At 45.3% G+C, this 25,921-nt stretch overlaps 1 protein-coding gene and 1 non-coding gene across 6 annotated transcripts in view; one reads left to right on the forward strand and one right to left on the reverse strand.

The window, feature by feature from the left end:
• Positions 1-25,921, forward strand: part of SNX29 (sorting nexin 29) — a 638,098-nt gene that overhangs the window by 292,172 nt on the left and 320,005 nt on the right. For all 5 annotated transcript variants that reach the window (XM_007986063.3, XM_007986052.3, XM_037989526.2 and 2 more), the window contains one exon: positions 2,141-2,247. In XM_007986063.3, coding sequence (XP_007984254.1) covers positions 2,141-2,247 — 107 coding nt within the window. The remainder of the gene's footprint in view (positions 1-2,140; positions 2,248-25,921) is intronic.
• LOC119621255 (small nucleolar RNA ACA64) lies at positions 19,186-19,312 on the reverse strand. Its single transcript, XR_005237818.1, has one exon. It is a non-coding gene; the product is annotated as a small nucleolar RNA ACA64 (small nucleolar RNA).

A 25,921-nucleotide genomic window follows, 5' to 3' on the forward strand; every position in this document is an offset into this window, starting at 1 on the left:
TACCGTATTCATCATCGCCTCATAGAAGACATTTTAATTGGCTTTTTGTTTGTTTGTTTGTTTGTTGAGACAGAGTCTTGCTCTGTTGCCCAGGCTGGAGTGCAGTGGCACGATCTCGGCTCGCTGCAGTCTCTGTCTCCCTGTTTCAAGTGATTCTCCTGCTTCAGCCCCCCAAATAGCTAGGAATACAGGAGAGTGCCACCATGCCCAGCTGATTTTTGTAGTTTTAGTAGAGATGGTTTCTCCTTGTTGGCCAGGCTGGTTTCAAACTCCTGATCTCAAATGATCCACTCGCCTTAGCCTCCCAAAAGTGCTGGCATTACAGGTGTGAGCCACTGCGCCCAGCCTCAATTGACAGTTTAATGGGATTTTGAGAGGATGTGAGTGTAAATTACTGTGTTCAGGCTCTCATCTTTATGGAGTTCTTCACAGTTTTTCTTTCCATAACTATTTGGGGTTATCTGTTGTGATCGGGTCACTCTGTGCACTTGTGGCCCAGGACTCAGGGCTTCTTTCTGCATGTTCCCTGCTGTCACTCATGGCCTTGAGCCTTCGTCAGGCTCTAACAGTGTGGCCCGAGGAGGCTTAGCTGCCTGGCTTAGTTGCTTCTGTTTTGACTCCTGGTTTTGCTCAGTCTTCCTGACTTTCACCTTCTTCCTGAAGGCTACCCCCATCACTGGGGGACTAGTCTCAGATCCTTGTTTAGCCTCACTACCCGCTCTATACAGCTGATAGGGCATCCAAGGGGTTTCTTGTCCCTGAACACACAGGAAACTGATCCTCTGTCGTCAATGCTTATTTTGAGGCTTGAGGCTAATCCACGTTCTTAAACATGCTGTGGATCTTTTTCTTTGCCCTTGGTGTGGGAGGTCTTCCCTGTTCTTGTTTCCTGCTTTTCTTGGAACTATCTGGTTCATTCCCAGTTCTTCTTTATTTGCTCTTCCCTACAGAGTGGGCGTATATGGGCATATACGTAATCATGGAAACACTACCCGGAGCCATCTGTGCCCATGCTTGCTCTGACCTGGGAGTCAGTCTCTTTAACCTGTCTTTTGCATTGACGTTCTGTGTTGGTTTTCGAGTTTTTCTAGAGGTTTTCTTGCTGTCATCCTAAGTATGGTTTATAAATGCCAATCCTTGGTTTTACACATTATTCTGACCCCCATTAGTGCTCCACAGCTGGCTGTGGGCAGGCACTACCTCACTGGATCACTTTTTTGTTGTAGAAAAGGAAACTTAGCAAATATAAAAGATGTAAGTGGACTGAATGCAGTGGCTCACAGCTGTAATCTCAGCACTTTGGGAAGCCGAGGAGGGAGGATCACTTGAGGCCAGGAGTTCAAGACCAGCCTGGTCAACATAGTGAGAACTTGTCTCTACAAAAACTAAAAGAAAAAAAAAAAAAAAGAATTAGCCTGATGCAGCAGGGGTATGCCTGCAGTCCCAGTGACTCAGGAGGCTGAGGCAGGAGGATTGTTTGAGCCCAGGAGTTCGAGGCTGTAGTGAGCTGTGTGATTGATTGTGCCACTGTACTCCAGCCTGGTGACAGAGAAGACCCCATCTCAAATGAAACAAAACAAACAAAACCTCCACCCCCCCAAAAAAAAAAAAAAACCAAAAACTGTAGGCTCTTATGTCTTGCTAAATCTGTCAAAACATTGCCTGCTTTCTCCTGAAATGGAAAGTAGTGACAAGATTATTCCTTGACTCCTGTACTTCTATCTCATGACAGTTCTTGCATTTTAAAAATACAGCTTAACGCTTTTTTTTTTTTTTTTTTTTTTTAAAGTGACAAAGTCTAATTCTGTCACCCAGGCTGGATGACATTGGCACAATCATAGCTCATGGCATCCTCGACCTCCTGGGCTCAAGCAATCCTCTCCCCTCAGCCTCCTGAACAGCTGACACTACAGGCACACACCACCGTGCAGGCCTTATCACTCGTTTTATTGTACTAAGGTGAAAATGTCCCGTTGTTGAAGTAATTAGTAAGTGTGTATGTGTGTGTGTGTGTGTTTTTTTTCTTGAGAGCATTTTCAATCTGAAGTCATCTGAGAAAGAAGAATTTTTTCTTTTTTTACTGGGAGAATAGTTTTCGATACTGTTGAAATATTTATGACATGTCTCTCTTTCTCTAAAGTTGTGCCAAATCTTTGGAGTGTTGATGGAGAAGTTACAGTAACTGAACAGAAGCCGGGAGAAATTGCTGAAGAACTTGCAAGCTCCTACGAAAGAAAGCTCATCGAGGTAAGGCCGGTGGAGTCTGCATCTTTGTTTCTGATGTTGGCTGCTTTGGAGACTTTCCAGGATAAGCCCAGCCTGTTCTAAAGACACGTGAGCAAAACAACCAAGCAACTCCTCAGCCCCACAAAACAAAACAAGACCAAGTCAATGTGCTTTATAAAGAGGAGTAGGAGCTGATCCTTTGAAACATATCACTTAATTATTGGAAATTTCTGGCACTTAAGATAAGGAAATAAGAGAAAAATATATATGTAACATTAAAAATGAAATAATTGTAACATTTGGAGATGAAAACAGGAGAGAATATCGCATGCACCTTTGTGCTGTTAAATGTGAAAATATCGGCCGGGCGCGGTGGCTCACGCCTGTAATCCCAGCACTTTGGGAGGCCGAGGCGGGCGGATCACAAGGTCAGAAGATCGAGACCATGGTGAAACCCTGTCTCTACTAAAAAATAGAAAAAAATTAGCCGGGCGCAGTGGCGGGCGCCTGTAGTCCCAGCTACTCGGGAGGCTGAGGCAGGAGAATGGCGTGAACCCGGGAGGCGGAGCTTGCAGTGAGCCGAGATTGCGCCACTGCACTCCAGCCTGGGCGACAGAGCGAGACTCCGTCTCAAAAAAAAAAAAAAAAAAAAAATTAAAAAAAAAAAAAGTGAAAATATGGATAAGGTGAACTATTTTTCAGAAAAACATTCTTTATCAGAATTAATTGAAGATGAGGCAGACTGGTCAAAGGGAACCCCTCGCCCTCAAAAGAAAAAACAAAACAAAAAACCAAAACACTTTGGAATAAAGTTGTACAAGTAACTGAAGAACTGCTTCCTTAGAAGATAGTAAGGCTAGATGGTTTCATGGTGATTTCTAGGAAACTTCAAGGTAATACACAAAGAGCCCTTTGCTATTTATATTTCCTGAGAGGGTTTTTATACGTCTCTATCTTGGTTCAGGTATGCATTAGCATGATATAAGAAAATCCTGACAAAGATAGCATAAAAAAGAACACTATCAAATAGAATCATCTGTGTATGAGATGTACAAAAATTCTAGAAAGTCATTACTCAAATTCAGTCACATATTAAAAGAACAGTGCACGTAAAACAGGGTTTATTTAGGATTGCAAGGATAGCTGCATGCTAGAAATTCATCCATGTAAATAATCTCATTAGTGGCCTCAAAGAGGAAAACCAGATATTTATCTTGGTAGGTAATGAAAAATCATTTTATAACTTTGTTGATACCTGATAAACAATATTCTTCATAAATGAGGAATAAAGGTAATTCTTGGATATGATAAAGAGGGTTTTCAGAAACCATCAATTATTACCATATTCGATAGTAAAGTTGAAAAGCTGTGTTTTTGATGAGCTGTGTGTACATGTTGTAATGGTCCCTTGGTGGTAGTATTATAAGCCATGTGTGTATGTACGTACGTACACATGCTAACTATACAAGCATACTTTCGGTTGTTTCTAAATCTTCTACAGTGAGTTTTATTTTGATAATCAGGAAAACACTCACTCGTTGCTGTGGAGAGATGCCTGAGCTTGGGTGGGTTTCGGAAGCCCAGGGCCTTGGAGGGGGTCCCCCTAAGTTCATTGCTGGTTCAGGCTGCCATTCTTACCATCTGTTTTGTCTGGTCTCTAAATTGACTCTAAAGAAGGAAGGTGACTTTAGAAACATCTTGCATTCTAACTCAAGTGAGCGCAAGGGAAGGCAAGCTGAGACCTTAACACACAGGCTGGTGGGGATGAGTCAAAAGCCAGGCTGGGGAGGCCTGGGGACAGGGCACTCCTGTGTGGTCTCTGCCCACTGCTATGCCCTTCCTTGGGAGCTCCCTCAGTGGGGCCGTGAGACTCAGACTTGGCTGGTGGCAATGCCAGGGTTCTGGGCCATGAGTCTATGCCTGGAAGGCCCAAGTGGGGAGGGAAACAGGGCCCCAATCTCAGGATTGGGACGACTTGTGTATTTCTTTCCCCCCAGTGGACTCCGAGCCCCTGGAAGGCGGGACCGTGTCTTTGCCACCTCTGTACATTCCACAGACACTTATTGGCAAATGGTAGATGCCGCATAACCCTTGAATTTTTAAATTCTCCCTAGGATGGGGATGTCTGGATTTACTGAATGAAAGAAGGCCTGATGAGCTTAGAGAGGGTGAAAGGTTCTCAGAATGGAAGTGCAGGATGAAAGGTTCTGTTCCTCTGGGGAACAAGGGTGCTATGGTGAGGACTCTGTCAGACCAGTGCAGCTCAGCAAGGGCGCCTGCTTCGCAGGGTCCACAAAGGCATTGAGTGCTGGGTCCAGGCACTGCTCTCCGTGGAGATTCTCCGCCTGTGGGGCTGCTGGGCAGCATGTGGGGGTGGGGTGGGGTGGGGGGGCAAGAAGACAGTGATTGGGTGTTTGACCCTCTGAACCAAGTGCCACTAGTTCATTCGTGGGCCGGGTGGTTGGATGATTTATTTCAGTGTTTATCAGATGCCTGCTTTCCGCATCCGCAACAGCAAGAACAGAGGCTGAATACAAGGAAGCACTGGCAGGAACTGAAAGGAGACTGACAGGTCGGGAGCAGAGTGGAGGAGGGGAGAAAGTTGGTAATGTGGCTATGTCCTGGCTGTGTCGTCACCTGCTTTGCTTTGACCATGTGAGTCTCATCCCCTGCTGTGCTGACCTCAGCTGGGATGTGTGGAGAGGATCGGGTCATGTGGGGAGTTACGGCAGCGTTCACCTGCCTGGCTGTTCCGGCCAGCTGTGAGAGGCTGAGTGTGGAACTACCAAACGGGAGGGCTCAAGGTTCAGGCATGAAGGCGTGAAGACCTAAACCTAAAGTCAGTGCCATAAAGCCCTCTTTAAATGGGCTGGTCTCAAACGCCTGACCTTAGGTGATCCATCCGCCTTGGTCTGCTAAAGTGCTGGGATTACAGGTGTGAGCCACTGCACCCGGCCCACAGTTAAGTCTTAACTAGAACTCAGGGCATCCTGGTGGAAATTAGATTAGATAGCTAATTAGAAATTAGTTTAGATAGCTAATAAGAGCACATGGGTTCTGTAGAGGAGGCACACTTTCTTCTGGCCCTCAGTGTTAGCAGGAAGCATAGCTTGGAGAGCCTGGGGAGGCCATTGAGTAATAGATGGTGCCAACACAGTTCATGCACACCCATTGAGCGCCTTCTCTGTGTCCAGCCCTTAGCTTCCTTTCTCCTCCCTTTGTGACTTTTCCTAGCCTGGGAGCAGCAGTGTTGATGATTGTAGGAGATGAGCCAAGGAAGTTGTGAGGTTGAAACAGAGACATCCCTGAAATGGCATTCACTACCCTAGATGGAGCTTTTTTTTTTTTTTTTTTTTTTTTTTTTTGAGACAGAGTCTCACTGTGTCGCCAGGCTGGAGTGCAGAGGCGTGATCTTAGTTCGCTGCAACCTCTGCCTCCTGGGTTCAAGCGATTGTCCTGCCTCAGCCTCCTGAGTAGCTGGAACTATAGGCTTCTGTCACCATGCCCAGCTAATTTCTGTATTTTTAGTAGAGATAGGGGTTTCACCATGTTGGTCAGAATGGTCTCAATCTCTTGACCTCGTGATCCACCCACCTCAGCCTCCCAAAGTACTGGGATTACAGGCGTGAGCCACTTGCAGAGCGACTTCTTGTGGATGAGGCAGACGTGCCTGTCTGATCATCAGGACACAGGATTGAAGTGCAGAGGTGGGGTTATACCCACAGACCTGGAGCCGTGTATTTGACAGCAGCTCTGTAGAGGTTGGCACCTAACCACAGCTTCTTTAGATAATTCCTCCCCGCTTCTTGGAGACCGTTAGTGATGCTCAGAATTTCTTCTGTAAACTTCCCCATCCTTCTTGAAATTTTAAGACATCGGAAGAGAAACAATTGTTCTCACCAATGTTTTGAAGATAAAATATATTGAACACATCCAAGATAGATCTCTTCTGAGTCTCTTGCTTCTTTACCTCTTTTAAGTACATTTCCTTTGGTTTGGACTCATCTTCAGAGATGTTCTATTGTTGCCTTCACAACAATGTGACATGTTGGCGACATTTGGACTTTGGGCCTCCATCACTTTGTCGCTGCCTTCTGCAGCCTGGTGACTTGGAAAGCACATGTATCGCGTGTCAGACTGAGTTCAAATTTGCCACTTACTGCTGTGTGTTCCTGGGCACAGCTCCTAACCTCTCTAAGCCTCAAGTTCTCCATTAGTGAAATGCAGCCAGTCATACCTGCGAGTGGGTTTGTTTTGGGAATGGCACATAAAGAACCCAGCCGAGTGCCTGCAGTATACAGGAGGTGTCTCTGTGCTTCCTCTTCTCCCCTCTGTCCTGACTTCCTTTGGAGGGCTTCCCTCTCCACCATAGCATGCTGTCTGGGTGGGACAGTACATCCAAGTGCTTTGCCCTGGGTTTGGTTCAGGGCTGGGCACATGACCTGAGCTAGGCCAATGGGGGTTTAACTCTGAAGGTATATAAGAATGCAGCAATGCTTGGGAGGCCATTTATTCAATAGCAATTAGCAATAAGCATTTATTCAATAGACTACTAGCAATGAGTCTGGTAAGACTGTAGTTGTTTTCTGTGTTGAACCTGCCAGAATTGCTCTGGTTTCAGTTCCTTTTTTTTTTTCTTTTTTTCTCTTGAGACAGAGTCTCATTCTGTCACCCAGGCTGGAGTGCAATGGCACAATCTCAGCTCACTGCGACCTCTGCCTCCTAGGTTCAAGCAGTTCTGCTTCAGCCTCCCAAGTAGCTGAGATTACAGATGCATGCCACCACACCCAGCTGATTTTTTATATTTTTAACAGAGATGAGTTTTCACCATCTTGGCCAGGCTGGTCTCGAACTCCTGACCTCAGGTGATCCACCTGCCTCGGCCTCCAACGGTGATGGGATGGATTATAGGTGTGAGCCACTGTGCCTGGCCCCAGTTACTTTTCTGAGCCCGATTTCCCCACTTTACTGCCTGTTTATAGTGAATTCTATTTTAGTTTAGGTTAGAATCTGTGTTTTTTCTTTTTCTTTCTTTCTTTTTTTTTTTTTTTTTTTTTGCTTTTACAGGACCTTGGGAGCAGTTACACTGCCAGTGCTTGCCTCATAAATTGGCACCAATGGGTTCCAACACTTTTGATGTGTCCAGGGGTCATTTTTATATAAGAGCAGCATGGGCTTTTCAATAAAATACTGGATTTTTGTATAAGGACTTTTGCTTTTGCTTACCAGCGGCGCCCTCACTTACATAAAGCTTTGTATCCATATGTAATCAGTAGATGCCTTTTCCCTTCAGTTCTCCTTCCGCTCACTGTTTACCAGGGCTTAGCTCCCTCATGCTGCCTTCAGGCTCTCCCAGGTCTTGCTTGCTGGCTCCGTTTTCTAGCTGTTTGCCCCACTTGTGTATCTTCTGCTTCAATATTGCCCATCCATCCTCTGCAAACAGAACTTTACTTCCTTCCATATGGCAGGGCTCGGCTAGCTGTTGATTGATTTTTAAAATTATAAGACACTTATCATTTAGTGTCTGAGTGTAGTTAGTCCCTGAATTTTTCTCATGGGTAAAATAATGGTGTATTAGCAACATTTGTTCTCATTATAATGGCAGAGTTGCTATTAATGGAAAAGTAAGCTTAAACATCAAGCTGGTAAAAAATACACTCATAATCACATGCTGTAGATAACTGTGAATGTGATCATCATTTTAATAAACTGTAAACATTCCGGAAGCAGCCAGCACCTTGGGAGCGGTTACATCACCAGTGCTTGCCTCATAAATTGGCACCAATGGGTTCGAACACTTTTGACATGTCCAGGAGTCATTTTTCTATAAGAGCAGCATGGGCTTTTCAATAAAATACTGGATTCTGTATCAGGACTCAGGTTAAAGAACTCTGAGCTGACATGTACATTAAACTGATACTCAAAGTGAAAGGTATGATGTGACTCTTTTTTTTTTTTTTTTTTTTTTTTAATGGAGTCTCACTGTTGCCCAGGGTGGAGTACAGTGGTATACGATCTCAGCTCACTGCAACCTCTGCCTCCCTGGTTCAAGCGATTCTCCTGCTTCCCGCTCCGTAGTAGCTGGGATTACAGGCATGCGCTACCATGCTTAGCTAATTTTTGTATTTTTAGTAGAGACAGGGTTTCACCAAATTGGCCAAGCTGGTCTCAAACTCCTGACCTCAAGTGATCTGCCCACCTCGGCCTCCCAAAGTGCTGGGATTACAGGTGTGAGCCACCACGCCTGTTCTGTTTTTTTTTGTTTGTTTGTTTTTTTTAAATCACATGAAACTGAGTGGATTGAGACCAGGCTCTTACCTCATATAGTTTGATTACCAAGCAAAACTGAGTGTTTAAGTGCCTCCTATGTATCAGTGAAAAAGGGTAAGAAGTTATAGTTTCTAGCAGGATAGGTGTAATTCCCACTAAAGTGTGAATGGCTAACAGGGCTAAACTTCCAAGGAGTTCTTAAAATCTTTTTATTACGTAAAAGTTGAAATATACACAGATATAAATGAGTGTAATGAGCTTCTATGTATCCATCACCTGGCTGTAGCTGTTAGTAACTCCTGGCCAATCTTGCTTCACTGTATCTTGTCCCACCCCTCAAACCTCAGCCTCTCATGGTATTTTGAAGAAAATTCCAAATTCTATATTATTATATTCCTGAGTATTTCAGAATCTGTCTTTAAAAGATAAGAGCTCTTTTAAAAACCCCACATTACTGCAATACCATAGTCACACTTTAAAAAGCCTGTTAAAGAAGGGTCATGCTAGTCCCAGTGAGTCTCAGGTTGGAGTGTCAGGGAGAGGAGCTTCTTTAAGAAGGTCTTTCAGGGGGCCCCTGGCTCACTCTTTCTTATCCCCAGCTTCCCGAACAAGGAACTGGAGCATCTCATTTACGCAAGATGGCTAAGCTCAGAGCTTTTCTGCCTCTTGGATGTGCCCTTTGCTTGGCTGTCTGCCTTGACTTCAGTTAACAACACACACAGGTCAGCAGCACAGCTGCACAGACCCTGGGAAAGTGAGGGATTTGAGGACGAGGAGGTGTGATCCAGGCTGCAGGCTTCACCAGCACATGGATTTCCAGCCTCCAGTGTGGTCTCCTTTACAAATGGACTCCTTCCCTAACAAAGGTCTCTCCAGGAGGAGGAGGCGGGCTGTATCTCACACAGGTGTCTCTGTTTTTTTAAAATAGCGTATATATTTTACTGGTAAAGAATAGGCAAAAGAGCATGAAGAACTCAATAGTTATTGAGAATAACTCAAGCAGAATGATAACTCAATAGTTATCAACTCTTGGCCAGTCTTGTTTCATCCACTTATCCTCCTGTTTCCCCAGCATCACGTAGTGTTTGGAAGGAAATGCGAAGCACAACGTTGATTTCGCCCCTAAGTAGTTAGGAATATATTGCTAGTAAACTACAAGGGCTCTCTTTTTAAAACAGAAAAAACTCTGTAGGATCATTATCACACCAAAAGTTGGCGGTAATTCTTTGGTATTATCAAATACCTGGTGAGTGTTCACATTTGCAGTTTAAACAGATGTTTGAGTCAGGATCCTAGTAAGGTCCCTACCTCATGATTGGTGACGGATCTCTTGAGTCTCTTTTAATCTGTGTGTTCTGTCACCTGTGTCTCCCTACCTCTCCCTTTCTTCCTTACCTGTCATCTATTAGTTGAAGAACCTGGGTTGTTGATCCTGGAGAATTTCACCCACCAGTGCTTTATGAGGGTCTATTACGTGTGTGGTACCTGGTGGCCTGTTGGGTTTTTCGTGACATTTTATGAAAAGCAGCTATAGATATTGATGTTACAGCCTGGGCAATGTAGTGAGACCCTGTACTTACAAAACAATGTTTTTTTAACTAGCCGGGCATAGCAGTGTGCCTGTGGTCCCAACCACTCAGGAGGTTGAGGCAGGAAGATTGCTTGAGCCCAGAAGGTCAAGGCTGCAGTGAGCTATTGAAGGAGGAGGTGGGACTTGACTCCAGAGGTGGGACTCAGACACTGGACCAAACTGACTACTAGCTAAAACAGGGCTGGGTGGAAGCAGCTTTCCATCAGACATGCCCGTGGGTACCATGTCAGTTTATCATCGTCATGGCAACATCCAGGAGTTACCGCCCCTTTCCATGGCAGTGACCCAAAAGTTAATACTTCCTTTCTAGAAATTTCTGCATAAACGACCCCTTAATCTACACGTAATTAAAAGTAGGTACAAATGTGACTGCACAATTGCCCTGAGCTGCCGCCTTCTGTCTACGGGTCACCCTGCTCTGCAGGAGCAGTCCCGGAGCTGTCACTCCACTGGAGCTGTGACACTGCTGCTTCGATAAAGCTGTTTTCTTCTATCTCCAGCTTGCCCTTGAATACTTTCCCGGGCACAACCAAGAACCCTTGCAGGCTAAGCCCTTCTTTGGGAGCTCATCAGTCCTGCATCACTATGATGGCGCCACTGTACTCCAGCCTAGGTGACAGAGTGAGACGTCTCCAAAACAAACAAACGAACAAGAAAAGATAAGGTAATAGCAGTTAGGGCAAATTGAGGGGCTCTTCTATTTTTAGGCACTGTGTTGATTGCATTATATGGACTGTCTGATTCGTTGTTCTCTGCATACCTACAGATGAGGAAGCCGAGGCGAGGAAGGGCTAAGTCACCTGCCCGAGGTCATGGGGCTAGCATGGGTGGAAGCAAGATTTGACCCCCTCACTGACCCCAGAGTTGGTACTCTTCCCAGCGCCCTCTGTGGCCTTCTCTGTACCTGACTAGAAACAGGAATCGGGCCTGCCTTGCCTGCTAGCTCTAACTTTTAGTTCTAAGCAGAGCCAGGAAAATGAACTCAGGGACAAACATGCTGGCTATTAGCTTGTCAAGAACTAGGGAACTATGGAAGAGATGAGGAGGGAGAATGGAAACAGATTCTAGCTGGCGACACGGTTTCTGATGTGAGCACTTACTGGGTAAACAGCCGTGTGTGGTGCCTTGGATGGCAGGCCCCTTCTGATGCCTCTTGTGCCCACTGGATGTCCCCATCTGTTCCTGTGTGCTGGGGCTATCCGTCTGTGCAGCAGGAGGAAAAGGGTCCACTATTGGCACTGTCTTCTCAATGGCTCTTCCTTCTTCCCTCCTCTCCCTTGGCCTCTCAGTTACCTGTTTGCATTTGCCCGGGGCGTGTTCAGGTGCAGGTCACAGTCGTGCCTCTGTGCAGGCATGCTTGCGCCCCCAGCTTTGTAGTGTCTATCTTTGCTGATCTTTTGATTTCTCTGACAGAACCTTGGATACCTCTCTAGTGGCAGCGCCGGGCCCTGATCTTTGCTGTGTGTCCACCCCGTGTGTTCTGTTTCGCTTCCATTTCTGCTGAAGCCTCATTTCCGGTTGTGCCTCTGATCTGGAAGTCTGGAGTACTTGCGAATGAACAGATGAACTTCCTTAGAGAAACACTTGGAAAATGATCCAATACTCCTTTTTTGGGCGATAGATAAAAATACTTGTAATTATAGTGGCTGGTTTTCAGCTTTTCAGACCCACACTATTTTGGGCCTGTTTTATATTTGCCTTCCTCTTTGAGGCGGGAAGTGGCTTCAAGAAGCCAGAAGGAGTCCTATGGCCTTGATGGAAGCGAGTAAAAGAGATGTAGTCCTGTCAAGGTTGGGCTCAGAGTTCAGAATACACCCGGTGAAGGGACAGGGCTGTCCTGAATGCTGCATGAGCTCAGCCTGCTGGCAACATCAAGGGCTCATCACTGGCAGTGTGGAGCTGGAGAAACTGGGGGTGCGGGGAGAGTGAAGAACGCTGAGACATGGAGGAGGGAGGGACTTGTGGCATTTAATGCATGTAGATGGACAATGACAAACTACTCCAGACCCAGTCTGCTTGGTCCATTTCTTTTTCTGCTTAAAACTTGCCAGTGGCTCACTTTCGCCCTTAGGTTCCTGTAAAAGTAACATGTACACATGTTAAAGTAAGCCTTTTTGCTATGCTCTTGCCTTCCTGCTCTGAGCATGTTTTCCTTTCTCAAATGCACGTGTTCTCACTGCAGACCTTTACACAGGTAGATATAAGGTCCCACCCGGAACCTGTTCTTTTTTCATGAACCCTCTCCTGTCCGTTTTCCCTGGCTGACTTCTGATCTTTCAAATCTCATCCTGGAAGCCTTCTCGAATCACCCCACTGCACTCCTGAAGACTAGGTTCAGTTTGCCCTGGGTGTCCTGCACATCCTTTGTGTCACCTCTCTTAATCCTGCTAGTATGGTGTCGTGAATGTGCCCCACTTATCTGTGTTCATCCTTCATGACCTGTGGTACCTGGCTGATGCTTGTATCATTGAATAAATAGTGTTTTTTGGTTGCAGAATAAAAAAACTTGACTCAGGCTGTCCGTGACAAAGACTGTGTTATTTATCAAGGTCTGTCTCATTTTTCTTTTTGTAGACACATAGGACAGATGCATTTCCTAGTCTCCTTTATGGGTATAGCTTGGGACTGTGTGACTAGTTTTGGCTGATGGGTTGAAAGTAGAGGTGATGAGCGTTATCCTAGACTGAGGCATAGGAGAGTGGGGGATGAGTTTTCTTGGTTCTTGCTCCCCTGCCATGGTGATTCTGGAAGCAGTATGTTCCATGATGCATAGCTAGAAAATGACACTAGCCTGGATTCCTGAGTCACTACTTGGAGGAGAGTTGCTCTGTTGTGTTGCCGGCTCCACTACAGACTTTGTAAGAGCAAGAATTGACTGGTATCTCTTCAGCTTGTTATTACCACTGAGTCGAGCCTGTCGTCGTAATCTCTAGGAAGGGAATCCCTTGGCCCAAGGAAAAGTCTGGCTTTAGCTGTGGCAAATGCTTGATACTTAAGCTGTGTTACCAGGCTCCTGTTTCTCTCTCTTCAGTGTGCTTTCCTCTTCCCTTTCTGGGTTGACATCATTTTTGGTAGGTGTATTAGTCCATTGTCATGGTGCTGATAAAGACATACCCAAGACTGGGAAGAAAAAGAGGCTTAATGGACTCACGGTTCCACATGGCTGGGGAGACCTCACAATCATGGCAGAAGGCAAGGAAGAGCAAGTCGTGTCTAACATGGATGGTGGCAGGCAAAGAGAGAGAGCTTGTGCAAGGGAACTCCCCCTTATAAAACCATCAGATCTCGTGAGACTTACTCACTGTCACGAGGACAGCACGGGAAAGACCTGCCCCCATATTCCGTTACCTCCCACTGGGTCCCTCTCATGACACGTGGGAATTGTGGGAGCTACAATTCAAGGTAAGATTTGGGTGGGGACACAGGCAAACCGTATCAATAGGTTTTCCTCCTCAGGGTCACACATGACTGTGATCACCTCTGGGCACACAGTTTTTCTTCCAGGTTCACATTTATAGGAAAAAGCAAGAGTCTGTCTCCATTCCTGTCAGTAACTTTACGTTTACTCTGTAGAGTCAACTTAGGTTCCATTCTCTCTTTTCAGCTGATCACAGGATCTGGCTGGTGCTACGACAGGGAAGAGCTCCACTGAGACATGGAGAAGGGAGGTTGGGGAGAGGGATGGATCCCAGATGAAAACTGGGACTGTTGTTAGGGGAAGCGGATGCTGTGGTGGCAGAAAACCAAGGTTCACTTCAGTGCTCAGTGCGTGAATGAATGGATAAGTGAGTGAGGGCCAGATCAGTGGATAGATTGAGGAATCAGCCCTCTCCCTCGCCTTGTGGGGCTCACAGCCTACTAGCCGAGTTAACGCCATAAAACAGTAATTTTTAGTAGCAAGCAGTCAGTGAATCAAAAGAAGAGGGAAATTGGCGCTGTCAGATCTGCTGGTCGAGGGGTTGTGGTTTGGGTGTATTGGAGAAGGTAGTGCAGAAATGTTCATTTCGAAGGTGGACTTTGCAGGTAGAATAGGACTTTGCCAGCGAGACAGGGTGGGGAAGGGCAGTCCAGATGGCAGGAACAGCAGGTGCGAAGGTTTGGCCACCTGGGCGTGTCAGGTGGCAACTGACTGATAGACCATAGAGTGAGACAGAGGCAAGACGCCTCCGTAGTTCCTTTTTTAGCACTGTTTGTCATTCCTACTAGAGAGTCTTTTAGGTTTCAGATGCTACAATTAATGTTTCTTTTTCTGAAAGTGGTAGGATTGGAAAGTTCTCCCTTTCCTCTGTCTTGATTCTCCCTACCACAGGTGCATGTGGAGAGCTGCACCTTCCTCCCATGGCCAGTCTTGGCCTTTGGATAGGAATTTCCTCCTAAGTCCCAGCCAGTCATTTCAGACCCGTTCCGGAAGGTAGAGTTTTGTAGGTCGGTGGTGCAGAGAGGCTTCTGTTTCTTAAAGGTACTCGACTAGTTGACTGTCAGGGGCACTGCCAGAAGACTTTCAGCTTGAATGACTTGTAGCAGTTTGGCTTGGAAGACATCTTGTAAAAAGCGTTGCCTCCAGGGGCCCTGTCATTTTAGAAACTTCTCCCCATATATAATAGGGAGACTTAGGACTTTGCTTCTAATAGTGTGATATTCTTGTTTGTTTTATTTGAAGGATCTAAAATCTTCTGTCCCCTCCTTGTTCTCTTCCCCTGCGAGGCTGATACAAGGCACAGTGGCTCTAGTGTTAGTTAAGCTTGTAAGGATCACAGGTTTTACTAACCTTGTTTAAACTCTTATGTAAGAATTGTTGCTAACGTCCAGCTGAGCAACTTTCTTATGTAGAATAAATAGAAATTTTCACTAGAGTAGTTCACTCTTATTAATGAATAATGAATAGACTAATTATTTAAATCCAAATTAATATAATTGACATCATTTAATAAGCACGTACTATGTGTCAAACACTGGGCAGGGGCATCATATACATCTTTTTATTATTATACATATATTTTCAAAGAGATGGGATCTTGCTATGTTGGCCAGGCCGGTCTTGAACTCTTGGCCTCAAATGATCCTCCCACCTTGGCCTCCCAAAGTGCTGGGGTTACAGGTGTGAGCCACCATGCCTGGCCCCATTATATGCATCATGTTATTTAATATTCACAACAGCCCTGCAAGGTAGGTGGTGGTGGATACTGAGGCTCAGAAGGTTGAGTAGAATATCCCAAGTTGCATAGTCAGCAAGTGGCAGAGCTGACATTTGGACCCAGTTCTGATAACAGCGGTGACTGCTTTCCTGCTGTTCAGACAGTGTGTTCGTTTCCGAAGATTAGTCGGCCCGAGGTAGAGGTTAAGCTCATCGTTTCTGTTTCCTGACACATTTTATGACTGTCTTCTAGTGGAAGACTTTTCTAAAGCCTGAAAGAGACTTGAAATTGGACTTGGAACGACTTTGAGGTTTTGTAGCTTCTCCTGATTCATTACAGTGCGAATTAACTAAATGAATTATTTAGCTCAGCTAATAGGGTGATTTGATCCAATAGCTTGGTAGAAAGAACATATTGAACGTTTTTATTTAATCCACTTTGGGGGCATATTTGAATGGATTAAAAAAAATAAAGTACAAAGAATCCTTTTTATCAATTAATTTTGAGCCATTCTGTCTTTTGGAAAGCTGCAGACATCTTTCTCCGTGATTGTTAAAATCCTTATCAGGCTGGCAAGCTTGCATTCATTCAGTGCTTACACAGTGCCAGGCATATTCCTAAGCACTTTATTTATCTCATGTGATCCTTATAACCACTCTGTGTGGTGGTATTACTCTCATCTCCACTCTACAGAGGAGGAAACTGAAGTGTGGTGAGCTTACTGATGGTCAGGGTCACGTAGGTGTTCAGATTCCAGACCTGAAGCTCACAGCCACTCTCTGGGGAGAACTTTGAATCCAAACACCAGGAGATGACGATCTGTCCCCACTCTTGGTCAGAATGTGAGAATCGAAATCCTGGCTCTAGGCGCATGCCTGGGCCCTGTCACCTGACCTCTGTGAGCCTCAGATGTCTGCATCTGTGGCCTGGGAGTCATCGTTTCCAATGTGTAGCATTTATAGATCAAGCAGGGAATTGTATGCATGGCCGCACGTCGCCCCTCATCTCTCGGGTGGGGTGCCTGCTGTGGTGGGGAACCCTCTTGTCTCATTTACCTGTTTTGGGGACAGACGTTGTCACTCTCAATGGAACAGCCCTCAACGCCGTCATGCACAGGGTCGCTGGAAATCTTCTCTCGTTCCTCCCTCCTCCGATGGACTGAGAATGGCCTGGCATGCTTACTCAGGGAGAATGAGTCTTCTTGGTTTCTAAAGACTCACCCCGTCTACTCCCAGGCTTGGGAAGTCCACAGTCACCTGCCTCCTTCCGCTGTCTGTCTGCAGCATTCTGGGCAGCTGTGGGCTCATGCTGCCGCCATCTCACGGCTGCCGCCATCTCACAGCTGCCGCCTGCTAGCTGGTCCTGCCTCCCTGCCCTTTGTCTATGCTCAGTGGGGAACACAGTTCGTCTCTGGGTAGGTTCAGGTCATTTCAGTCACAGCCCAGACCTGTCTCTGTCCCCAGCCTGGCTCCCTGCCTCCCTACTGGCTGGCTGTCGCTTGGCTGAGGACTAGAACTTCCCGGGACCTCTCTGGGCCTTTGTGTCCAGGCCTAACGCAGCTGGAGCCCCAGGGAAGAGATGACTGCCCCTTCCTGCTGCTGATAAAGACATATCCAAGACTGGGTAATTTATTTAAAAAAAAAAAAAAAGGCTTAATGGATTCACAGTTTCACATGGCTGGGGAGGCCTCACAATCATGGCCGAAGGTGAAAGGCACGTCTTACATGGCGTCAGGCAAAGAGAGAATGAGAACCAAGTGAAAGGGGTTTCCCCCTATAAAACCGTCAGATCTTGTGAAACTTATTCTCTACCACGAGAACATTATGGGGTAAACTGCCCCAGTGAGTCCTCCCACAACACATGGGAATTATGGGAGCTATAGGTCAAGATGAGATTTGGGTGGGGACACAGCCATGTGATGTCACTTCCCATGTCCTTGCTTCTCCACTTCTACTCGTCCCAGGGTTGACTTTCCTAGGATGACAGGCAGTGGGGCCACTGGTTCCCTTTAAGGATACGCATACGCCCCGCCATGGGGCAGTGAAGCCAGCCTTCCAGGAGAAGTTGCCAGAATCCCTGAACATTCCTTCTCTTCCTACCAACCCAAGAACTTTTGCTTGCCAAGTCGCCCACTGCTTTCTTAGTTGTTTTTGAGAAAACAACTCTCACAACTTCCTTCGTGGCTAATTTTTTCCCATCAGTATCCTGCTTTTTCTGCAGCTTCCGTTGACGAAGGTACATTTTACCTCTGGAACCGGTGGAGCCAGAGAGCTGAATATACCCTGTTTCCTCGGGCTTCCTCGGAGTGACTCACAGGTTCCATTTTCAGTACCGAAAACTCAGCTTTGCCAGGGCAAACTCTCAGCAACTCTTTTACAGTGACAAGCACTTTAGAAAAGTTTCAATTCACTTATTTCTCTGGGTCACACAGGCAACTCTCTGCCCTGTTTTGAGCAAAGACTATTTCTTTAGCAAAGGATATTGTAATTCGGTTCTTTTTTTTCCCCCCACTCCCTTCAAGTAGTTTTTTTTTTTTTTTTTTTTTTTTTTTTTTAATCCATTTTTAAGGTAGAGAAGGGACATGAGTCTTACAAAAACTTGAAAACTGTCTTTCGACAAAGACCAACTTCTGTGCACCAGTGCTTTCATCTCCAGGTGCCCGAGATTAACGTTTCCAAAAATGAATCTTTTAAACTCAGTTCTTCTCCTCAAAATGAAATATGTTCTATGGTAACAACCCAATTCCTACTATGTAATATGTAGAAATCATTTTCCCTTTGTGAAGAAAACTAGATTTAAATGCTAAAATATTATCTTTTTGTCTTCCTGAAAAAATTTTCTTCCTTTGGTGGTAAAAAGCTTTTAAAATTAATGGAAAATTCTCCCCTTCCTGTGCTCTAGCTCGGGAGGACAGCGAGATATCAGATCTCAGTTTCTCTGTAAGTATCATAATGACTGCCTTCCCGGTGTTAGAGGTTTGAACTGCTATGATGGCGTGTATTTTAATGCAAAGTGGTGGTCAATTTTGATGAAAAGTGATAAAATCGAGTGGATAAAATTGGCTTTCAGCAATTAGAATGCTCTGCACCTGTAACTTTGTGCCCATGGCCCTTACATATGTAGGGGGAAGAAAGAAATTTCCTACAATTTTTTTTGACACATCAGAATTATAACAATTTGTTTTTGGTATAGCACTTCACATTTCTTGTTGATTCCTAGGCCAGCAGACTTTTTTCTATAAAGGGATGAATAGTAAAATCTTTCGGTGTTGTGGGCCATGTGATCCTCTGCCACTGAAGCAGTGAAACAGCCTAAGACAATTTGTAAACGTGGTTGAGTGCCAATAAAACTTTATTTACCAAAACAGGCGGGGGGCCAGCAGGTCACATTGTGCCAATACCTAATGCAGGTACTTCTACTTAATGATGGTGGCGATGCTGACAGGGATGATTATGCCATTAGTATCAGTTGCTGTTTTGAGTGCCTGTCATGGGCCAGACAGTAGATATATTTACTGCTCATAAATACTTTAATGAAGGGTAAACATGGTTAATGAAGGGTAGACATGGCTATCACCACTTAACAAAGGACAAAAGTGAGGCCCAGCTAGGTCAGGTGACTTGCTCTATGCCAGGGTTCTCAACCCCAACATTATTGACATTTTGGGCCACAGAATCCTTTGTCATGGGGGCCGTCCTGTGTGTAGTAGGATGTTTCATGGCACGCCTGGCTGCTGCCCACTAGATGCTGGTGGCACCCCCTTCCCCCCAACTGTGATAATCACAAATGTCTCTAGATGTGGCCACATGTCTGTGGGGTCAAAATCCCTGCTGGCTGAGAACCACTCCTCTAGGATATACCACTTTTTTTCCCCCTGCTGTGGAGGGAAGACAGGGTTAGGGGTCGGAGGCTGGAGACAAAGGCAGACCGCACCAGCAGCTGCAGTGGGGTGGAGGCCACGGCATCCGTTGGGGCCTGGGTTTCACTGCCACACACGGGGCAGTGTGTGGTGAGCTGAGGCCCTGGAGGCTCTGGGCATCGAATCTCGCCTGCAGCCATGGCCAAAGCCCGGGGGTGATTTTCAACCAATGCCAATAGGATGTACCACTTCTCAGTGTCAAAATCTGGGCTGGAAAAATGGTCTTTATGATTTTTTTTTGTTTGTTTATTGGTTTTGTTTTGTTCTACACAGAAATAATGACCGCCCCCAAGTCAAAGCTCTTTTCCTTGATGTGTGTATTCACTGCTCTCCTCCTCCGCATCCCTGGCTTCCTTCCCTTATCCTGGCCTCTCCTACTTGAAACTTGCTAAGAGAAATCTGAGGCGTCCTCAGCACCCCCTGTTGTGTGATAAAGATCACAGAGTTAAAAAATGATAACTGTGGATGTTGATGGATGTGTTCATTTGATTGCATTAGTCATTACACAGTGTACACATACCTCATCTCTTTGTATATCTCAAATGTTTTCAATTTTTATTTGTCAATTGTACCTCAATAAAACTGGGGGAAAATGTGAGCTGTGGAATATTGTTGACTGGCTTCCAAGTCTGGCTCCACCTGTGTTTCGTGTTTCGCTGAACAACTGTGGAAACCTTCCCAACTTTGCTGAACCTTACTTTTCCCCTCCAGAAAGTGGAATAATAAGAGCACTTATGGGCCAGGTGCAGTGGCTCATGTCTGTAGTCCCAGCGCTTTAGGAGGCCCAGGTGGGCAGATCAGTTGAGACCAGGAGTTCAAGACCAGCCTGGCCAACATGGCAAAACCCGTCTCTACTAAAAATACAAAAAAATAGCTTGGTGTGATGGTACACGTGTGTGATCCTGGCTACTTGGGAGGCTGAGGCAGGAGAATTGCTTGAACCCAGGAATTGGAGGTTGCAGTGAGCCATGATTGTGCCACTGCACTCCAGCCTAGGCTACGGAGCGAGACTCTGTTTCAGAAAGAAAAGAAATAATAATAGTACTTCTGTCATGGCATAATTGACGTGGAATGATCAATTCAAAGTGAACGCTCAGTGAATAACTGGTAACATGGTGATGACAGTGACAATAATGATAACACGGATAAGTTCCTTAGACTTCTCGTCCCCTGGGTGGTTTTCTGCAGAGCTGATGTTTATTACCTTCTTCAAGGTTTCATACTTAGCAGAATGTTGAACAAGCCTGTGCAGATTATACATTTCCTTGCAATGAACAAGTCTATGATCATGAGAAAGTTATTAACCTCTCTGAGCCTCAGTTTTCTCATCTGTAAAATGCGAATGGTAATAGTTCCTACCTCCTAGTGTTACTGTGAAGAATAAGTTAACATGTGTCTAACATTTAGAAGAATTTCTGGCCCTTGGTAAGGGCAATATATATGCATGTTGTGTGTTTCTAGATTTTCCTGACAATTAGAAGAGATGGAAAATATTCTCTTACTTTCCTCTCTAGAATAGACCAGTCATCCTCTGCTGCCTCTCACCAGCCAAGGATGGTTGGGTTTGGATGTCCGCAAGGGCCCAGGGGTGACGATGTGGGTATAGTGACAACAGTCACAGTTGCTTTCACATGTGGCATGATTCCCATGTTCCTGGTGATATTTCCAGTTGTTAGCTACATTAACCTCATCATAATGCAATGAGGAAGCCAGGGCAACCAAGCCTTTGATTATTTTATTTATCCATTTACATAATAAGGAGCTGGTTCCTTTCTCTCCTCCAGAGGGGACCAATGAGTCTTTTTTTTTAAAAAAAAAAATAGGGCCAGGCGTGGTGCCTCACGCCTGTAATCCCAGCTCTCTGAGAGGTCGAGGTGGGTGAACCACTTGAGGTCAGGAGTTCAAGACTAACCTGGCCAATATGGCGAGACCCAGTCTCTACTAAAAATACAAAAGTTAGCTAGGTATGGTGGCACAAGCCTGTAGTCCCAGCTACAGGCATGAAGGCAGAGGCAGAAAAATCACTAGAACCTGGGAGGTGGAGCTTGCAGTGAGCTGAGATCATACTACTGCACTTCAGTCTGGGTGATAGAGCGAGAATCTGTCTCAAAAAAAAAAAAAAAAACGAAAAACATTATTAATTTACGTATTTAAACCTATTGGATGTTTTCCAGTTCATCACAGTAATTTTTTTTGTGATATTCAAGTTGTCCTATCTTCTGCCCATGGATGGTGTTTAGTTTGATTCCTGAATCCTCAGGAGTGGTTTTTGCCATCACACTGGACATCAAAGCAAGGAAGCCGAGGTGTTCTAGGCCCTTCTTGTACTTCATGCCCCAGACCTGGAAACACCTGTTCCTCCAGGGGTTCCTGGCTTCTTGACTGGGAAAAGGTATTTAATTTTTTTTTTTTTCTTTGAGACACTCTGTTGCCCAGGCTGGAGTGCAGTGGCGTGATCTTGGCTCACTGCAAGCTCCGCCTCCCGGGTTCACGCCATTCTCCCACCTCAGCCTCCTGAGTAGCTGAAACTACAGGCGCCCGCCACCACGCCCGGCTAATTTTTCGTATTTTTAGTAGAGACGGGATTTCACCGTGTTAGCCAGGATGGTCTCGATCTCCTGACCTCGTGATCTGCCCGTCTCGGCCTCCCACAGTGCTGGGATGACAGGCGTGAGGCCCCGTGCCCAGCGGGAAAAGGTGTTTATACAGCATCATCTAGTTGGTGGGGCTCGTTGCTACTGGGTTGGTTATTGTTTCTAGACCTTTTCAGTGTTCAGAGCTAGAAAATCTTTCCCTTTCTTCTTCCCCACCTGCCTCTTCCCTCCCTTTCGCCTACCCCATCCCTTCTTTTTTAGTAGACTATATATTATGATCCTTATAGGTATTTCTAATTCAAATTTTGAATTATGGTTTTTTTTTTTTTTTTTTACTTACCTACCTTAATTTAATATTTGTATCCCTTTTCTTACACTAGAAATCTCTTAATGGCATAAGTAAAATTTCTTTTTTTTTTTTTTCTTTTGAGATGGAGTCTTGCTCTGTCACCTAGGCTGCGGTGCAGTGGCACCATCTTGGCTCACTGAAACCTCTACCTCCCTGGTTCAAGCGATTCTCCTGCCTCAGCCTCCTGAGTAGCTGGGACCACAGGTGCATGCTACCACACCCGGCTAATTTTTTGTACTTTAAGTAGAGGCAGGGCTTCACCATGTTGGCCAGGCTGGTCTTGAACTCCTGATCTCAGGTGATCTGTCTGCCTTGGCCTCCCAAAGTGCTGAGGTTACACGTGTGAGTCACTGCACCTGGCTGGGATAAATACCATTTCTTATGAGGTTTTGCTAATCTGGAAGCTGAATAACGTAATCTCCATGTAGTTTTAATTTGCATTTCTCTAACATGAATGAAAAGAACCCTTTCTTGCCTCCCATCTTCCACCACTTTTTCCAACCAAGGCAGAGTTGATCAGATTTTCCTTCATGTCCCCATGATGCCTTGGAGACAGTGCTCTGATAGCATCGATCATCAGTGATCAGCTTGGTGGTTTCTCCAAGCTGTATATTTTACTCTGTATATTTTACTCTCTTTTTATCTTCCGTTGTTTGGCATTGTGTTTTACCTTAGTGTTTATGAATGACTTAATAATTTTGACAGTTTTTACTAGATCTGTTAACCTCAATCCTGTTTTAATTCCTGTGTAACTGCTTTTCCCTAGCAGAGCAGCTAAAAAAAGAATGATGAGAGAGAATAGCAACACAAGAAAAACAAGCTGTTGAGAAAAAACAGACGTATACTTGTAACCCTGACTTCTCTTTGAGTTCCAGACACACGTTGCTCCAGCGGCCTTCATGACATCTCCATGGATTGTCTAAAGCAGGGTTTCCCAAACTTGGCCTTGATGACATGGACTGCATAGCTCTTTGCTGTGGGAGGCTGTCCCATGCATTGCAGGGTGTTTAGTGACATCTCCCCACTAGCCTTACCTACTAGATGATGGTGACATCTCCCTATCCCAGTTGTGATAACCAAAAATGTCTGTTGACATTCCCTACTCTGCCCTTGGAAGCAAAAATACCCTCCTTTGAGGACCACTGGTTTAAAGGCGTCTCACACCGAATGAGGCCAGTGCAGAACCCAGTTCTTCCTCCTGACTTGCCCGTCTGCGGTTTTCTCCATCTTCCTAAATGGCACCACCTTCCATTCAGCTAGCTCATCAAGTTAAACAGCCTGAGTCATCCTTGATTTCTCTCTTTCCCTCACTGTCTACATCTAGTCACTCAATGAGTTATATAGTTCCTTCTAAAATATCTCATAAAGCCAGTCATTGTTTTCTATCTGCGTTACTACGGCGAGTCTAACCTGCCATTTTCTCTTGCCGCGAGTACTACCTGTTGACTCCTTCCTGGACTCTGGAAGCTGATTCCAAATCCGCAGACACTGTGGTGTGCACCCACATCTCCTGCCTCCCCTGTCACCACACTCCTCATTCTACTCTCCAGCCCCCTCAGCCTGCCTCTAGGAAGGGCCAGGGTCACTCCGCCCTCCAGGCCCATGTGTTTCCCGTATTCCCTCTCCCCCAAATCTCCAGATGGTTGGCTTCTTGTCCTCCTGGTCTCCATTCAGTGTCACCGCATCAGTGAGACCTTCCCTGGCAGTCCAGTCTGACCCGACTGTGCCTTCCATCTGGCTAATCCATCGTATTGCTCAGTTTTATTTTCTTGATTGAAATATCAGGATCCCCAGTCTTCTAGTTTACATCCCCAGTCTTCTAGTTTACATCGTGTTGGCTCTTTATGGTCCATTTCCCCTCTAGAATGTAACTTCCAGGAAGGTAGAGATCAAGCTTACCTTGCTTCCCTTTGAATCCTGACTTGGAGGATGGACTCTGCATGAGACAGGCACTAAGAGACTGCGGCATGAACATTCTAGTGTTTCTCTGAGAGGACTCTAGTCATGATTTACCTTGCCCTATGGACAGAGAAAGAAAGATTTTAGTCCTCCTCAGAGTCGAAGCTCTTTTACAGGCATCATCCCGAATAACACTCGATAGTCACACTATCACTTTCCTCCTTACCTAACATTGCAGCTGCTGGTCATCCTCCCTTGTACCATGTTTAAATAATATTGATCCTGAAGCTAAATTTCAATTATATACAAAAGAAAGATAATTTACTTAGAACCTGGTTCTGTCTCAATTCACAATGCAGGAAATGACCCAGTGCCTACGATCCATTCTGTATTGGAATCTAGAATGAGTGTGTGACCCAGTGATGTAACACAGAGATGGGAAAACCTCTTTTGTAAAGGGCCAGAGTGGACGTGTTAGGATTTGTGGGTGAGGCAGACGTCGTAACTCTTCAACTCCATCAAAGTGGTATGGAAACAGCTGAATGTAAGCAAATGGCCGCGGCCACATTCCATCAAACTTTATGAAACTATTTCCAAAAAATAAAAATCAGTTTCTACAGTTACAGCAGGCACATTTTTATGTTTTTGGCACTGACGAGGTAATTTTCTGTTTATTGTTATCGATTGTGTTATCTACTGTCTTAGTGTGTTCAGGCTATTTTAACAAAATATTGTAAACTGAGAAGCTTTTAAACAACAGAAATGTATTTCTCGCAGTTCTGAAGGCCAAGGTCAAGGTAGCTGTGGGATCTGGCGAGGGCCCACTTTGGGGTTCATAGAGGGCGCGTTCTTGCCACGTCCTCACATTGTGGACAGACGAGGGGTCTGTCTGGGGCCTTTTTAATAAGGGCACAAATCCCATTCGTGAGGGCTGTGCCCTCATGACCTAAGCGCCTCCCAAAGGTCCTGCTCTCCTAATACATTACCTTGGGGGTTAGAATTTCAATGTGCTTTTGAGGGAACACAAACATTCAGACCGTAGTTTCTCCTGTTCTGTCACTCTGGAAACTTCAGGCTACATAACACCTTTTATAAAAAGCCGTGGAGCGCCTTTGGGCCACATTGTTAGGGTGAATGCATTTTAAAAGAAATCTCACCAGTACGTGTTTTCTAAAAGCACTTCTAGTTTAAGAGGCTCCGTCTCAGCTCTTTAGAAACCTCTGGGCTTGTGTTAGTGAGGACTAGCCCAAGCTCGTCACCGTTCAATTTTGTTTTAAAGATAATTTTCAAGAAACGATGTTTATAAACATCTGCCAAGAGGTCATGTGATCTGTCAACGTGGGACACTTTTGTTCTTGAAACAAGCTAGATAAAAGGCAGAAACAAATGCAGCCTGAACCATTTTACTGCTCAGAGAATCTTCTTTTGCAATTTACCATGAAGCTGTCCGCCTGTTGCAGGCTGTAGGCTGGCAGCCGATAGAGGTTTGGAGTTGGTCCACATAGTTGCTTTTGTTTTTTAAAAAAATTTTAATTAGTTTGACCAGTATTAAAATACAGACGAATTTTAGCCCTACCTTAGTGAAACACTTGCCTACGAGCACCGGGAGAAACACACACAGCCATGTTCACAGCATCGCTCACAACGACAAAGCATTCCACGCAACTTAGATATCCATCGGTAGGAGAGTAGATTTTCACAAAGTGTGTTACAGCATAGAAATCAACACAGCTACGAAAATGGATGAACCTCAGCTGTGCACATCAGTTTGGATGGATCTCATGAAAATTATGTGGCTTGAAGAAAGTGAGTTACAGCCAGACGCATTCATAAGAAGATGAGAAAGATGTAGAATGGAACAGGAGGTAGGTTAAGAATTCGCACTTACGGGAAGCTATACGGAAAGGCAAGGGCATGGTAACCATAAAAATTAGGGTT

This window comes from Chlorocebus sabaeus, chromosome 5 (genome assembly GCF_047675955.1).
Source record: "Chlorocebus sabaeus isolate Y175 chromosome 5, mChlSab1.0.hap1, whole genome shotgun sequence".
In the NCBI taxonomy this organism is placed as follows: Eukaryota; Metazoa; Chordata; class Mammalia; order Primates; family Cercopithecidae; genus Chlorocebus; species Chlorocebus sabaeus.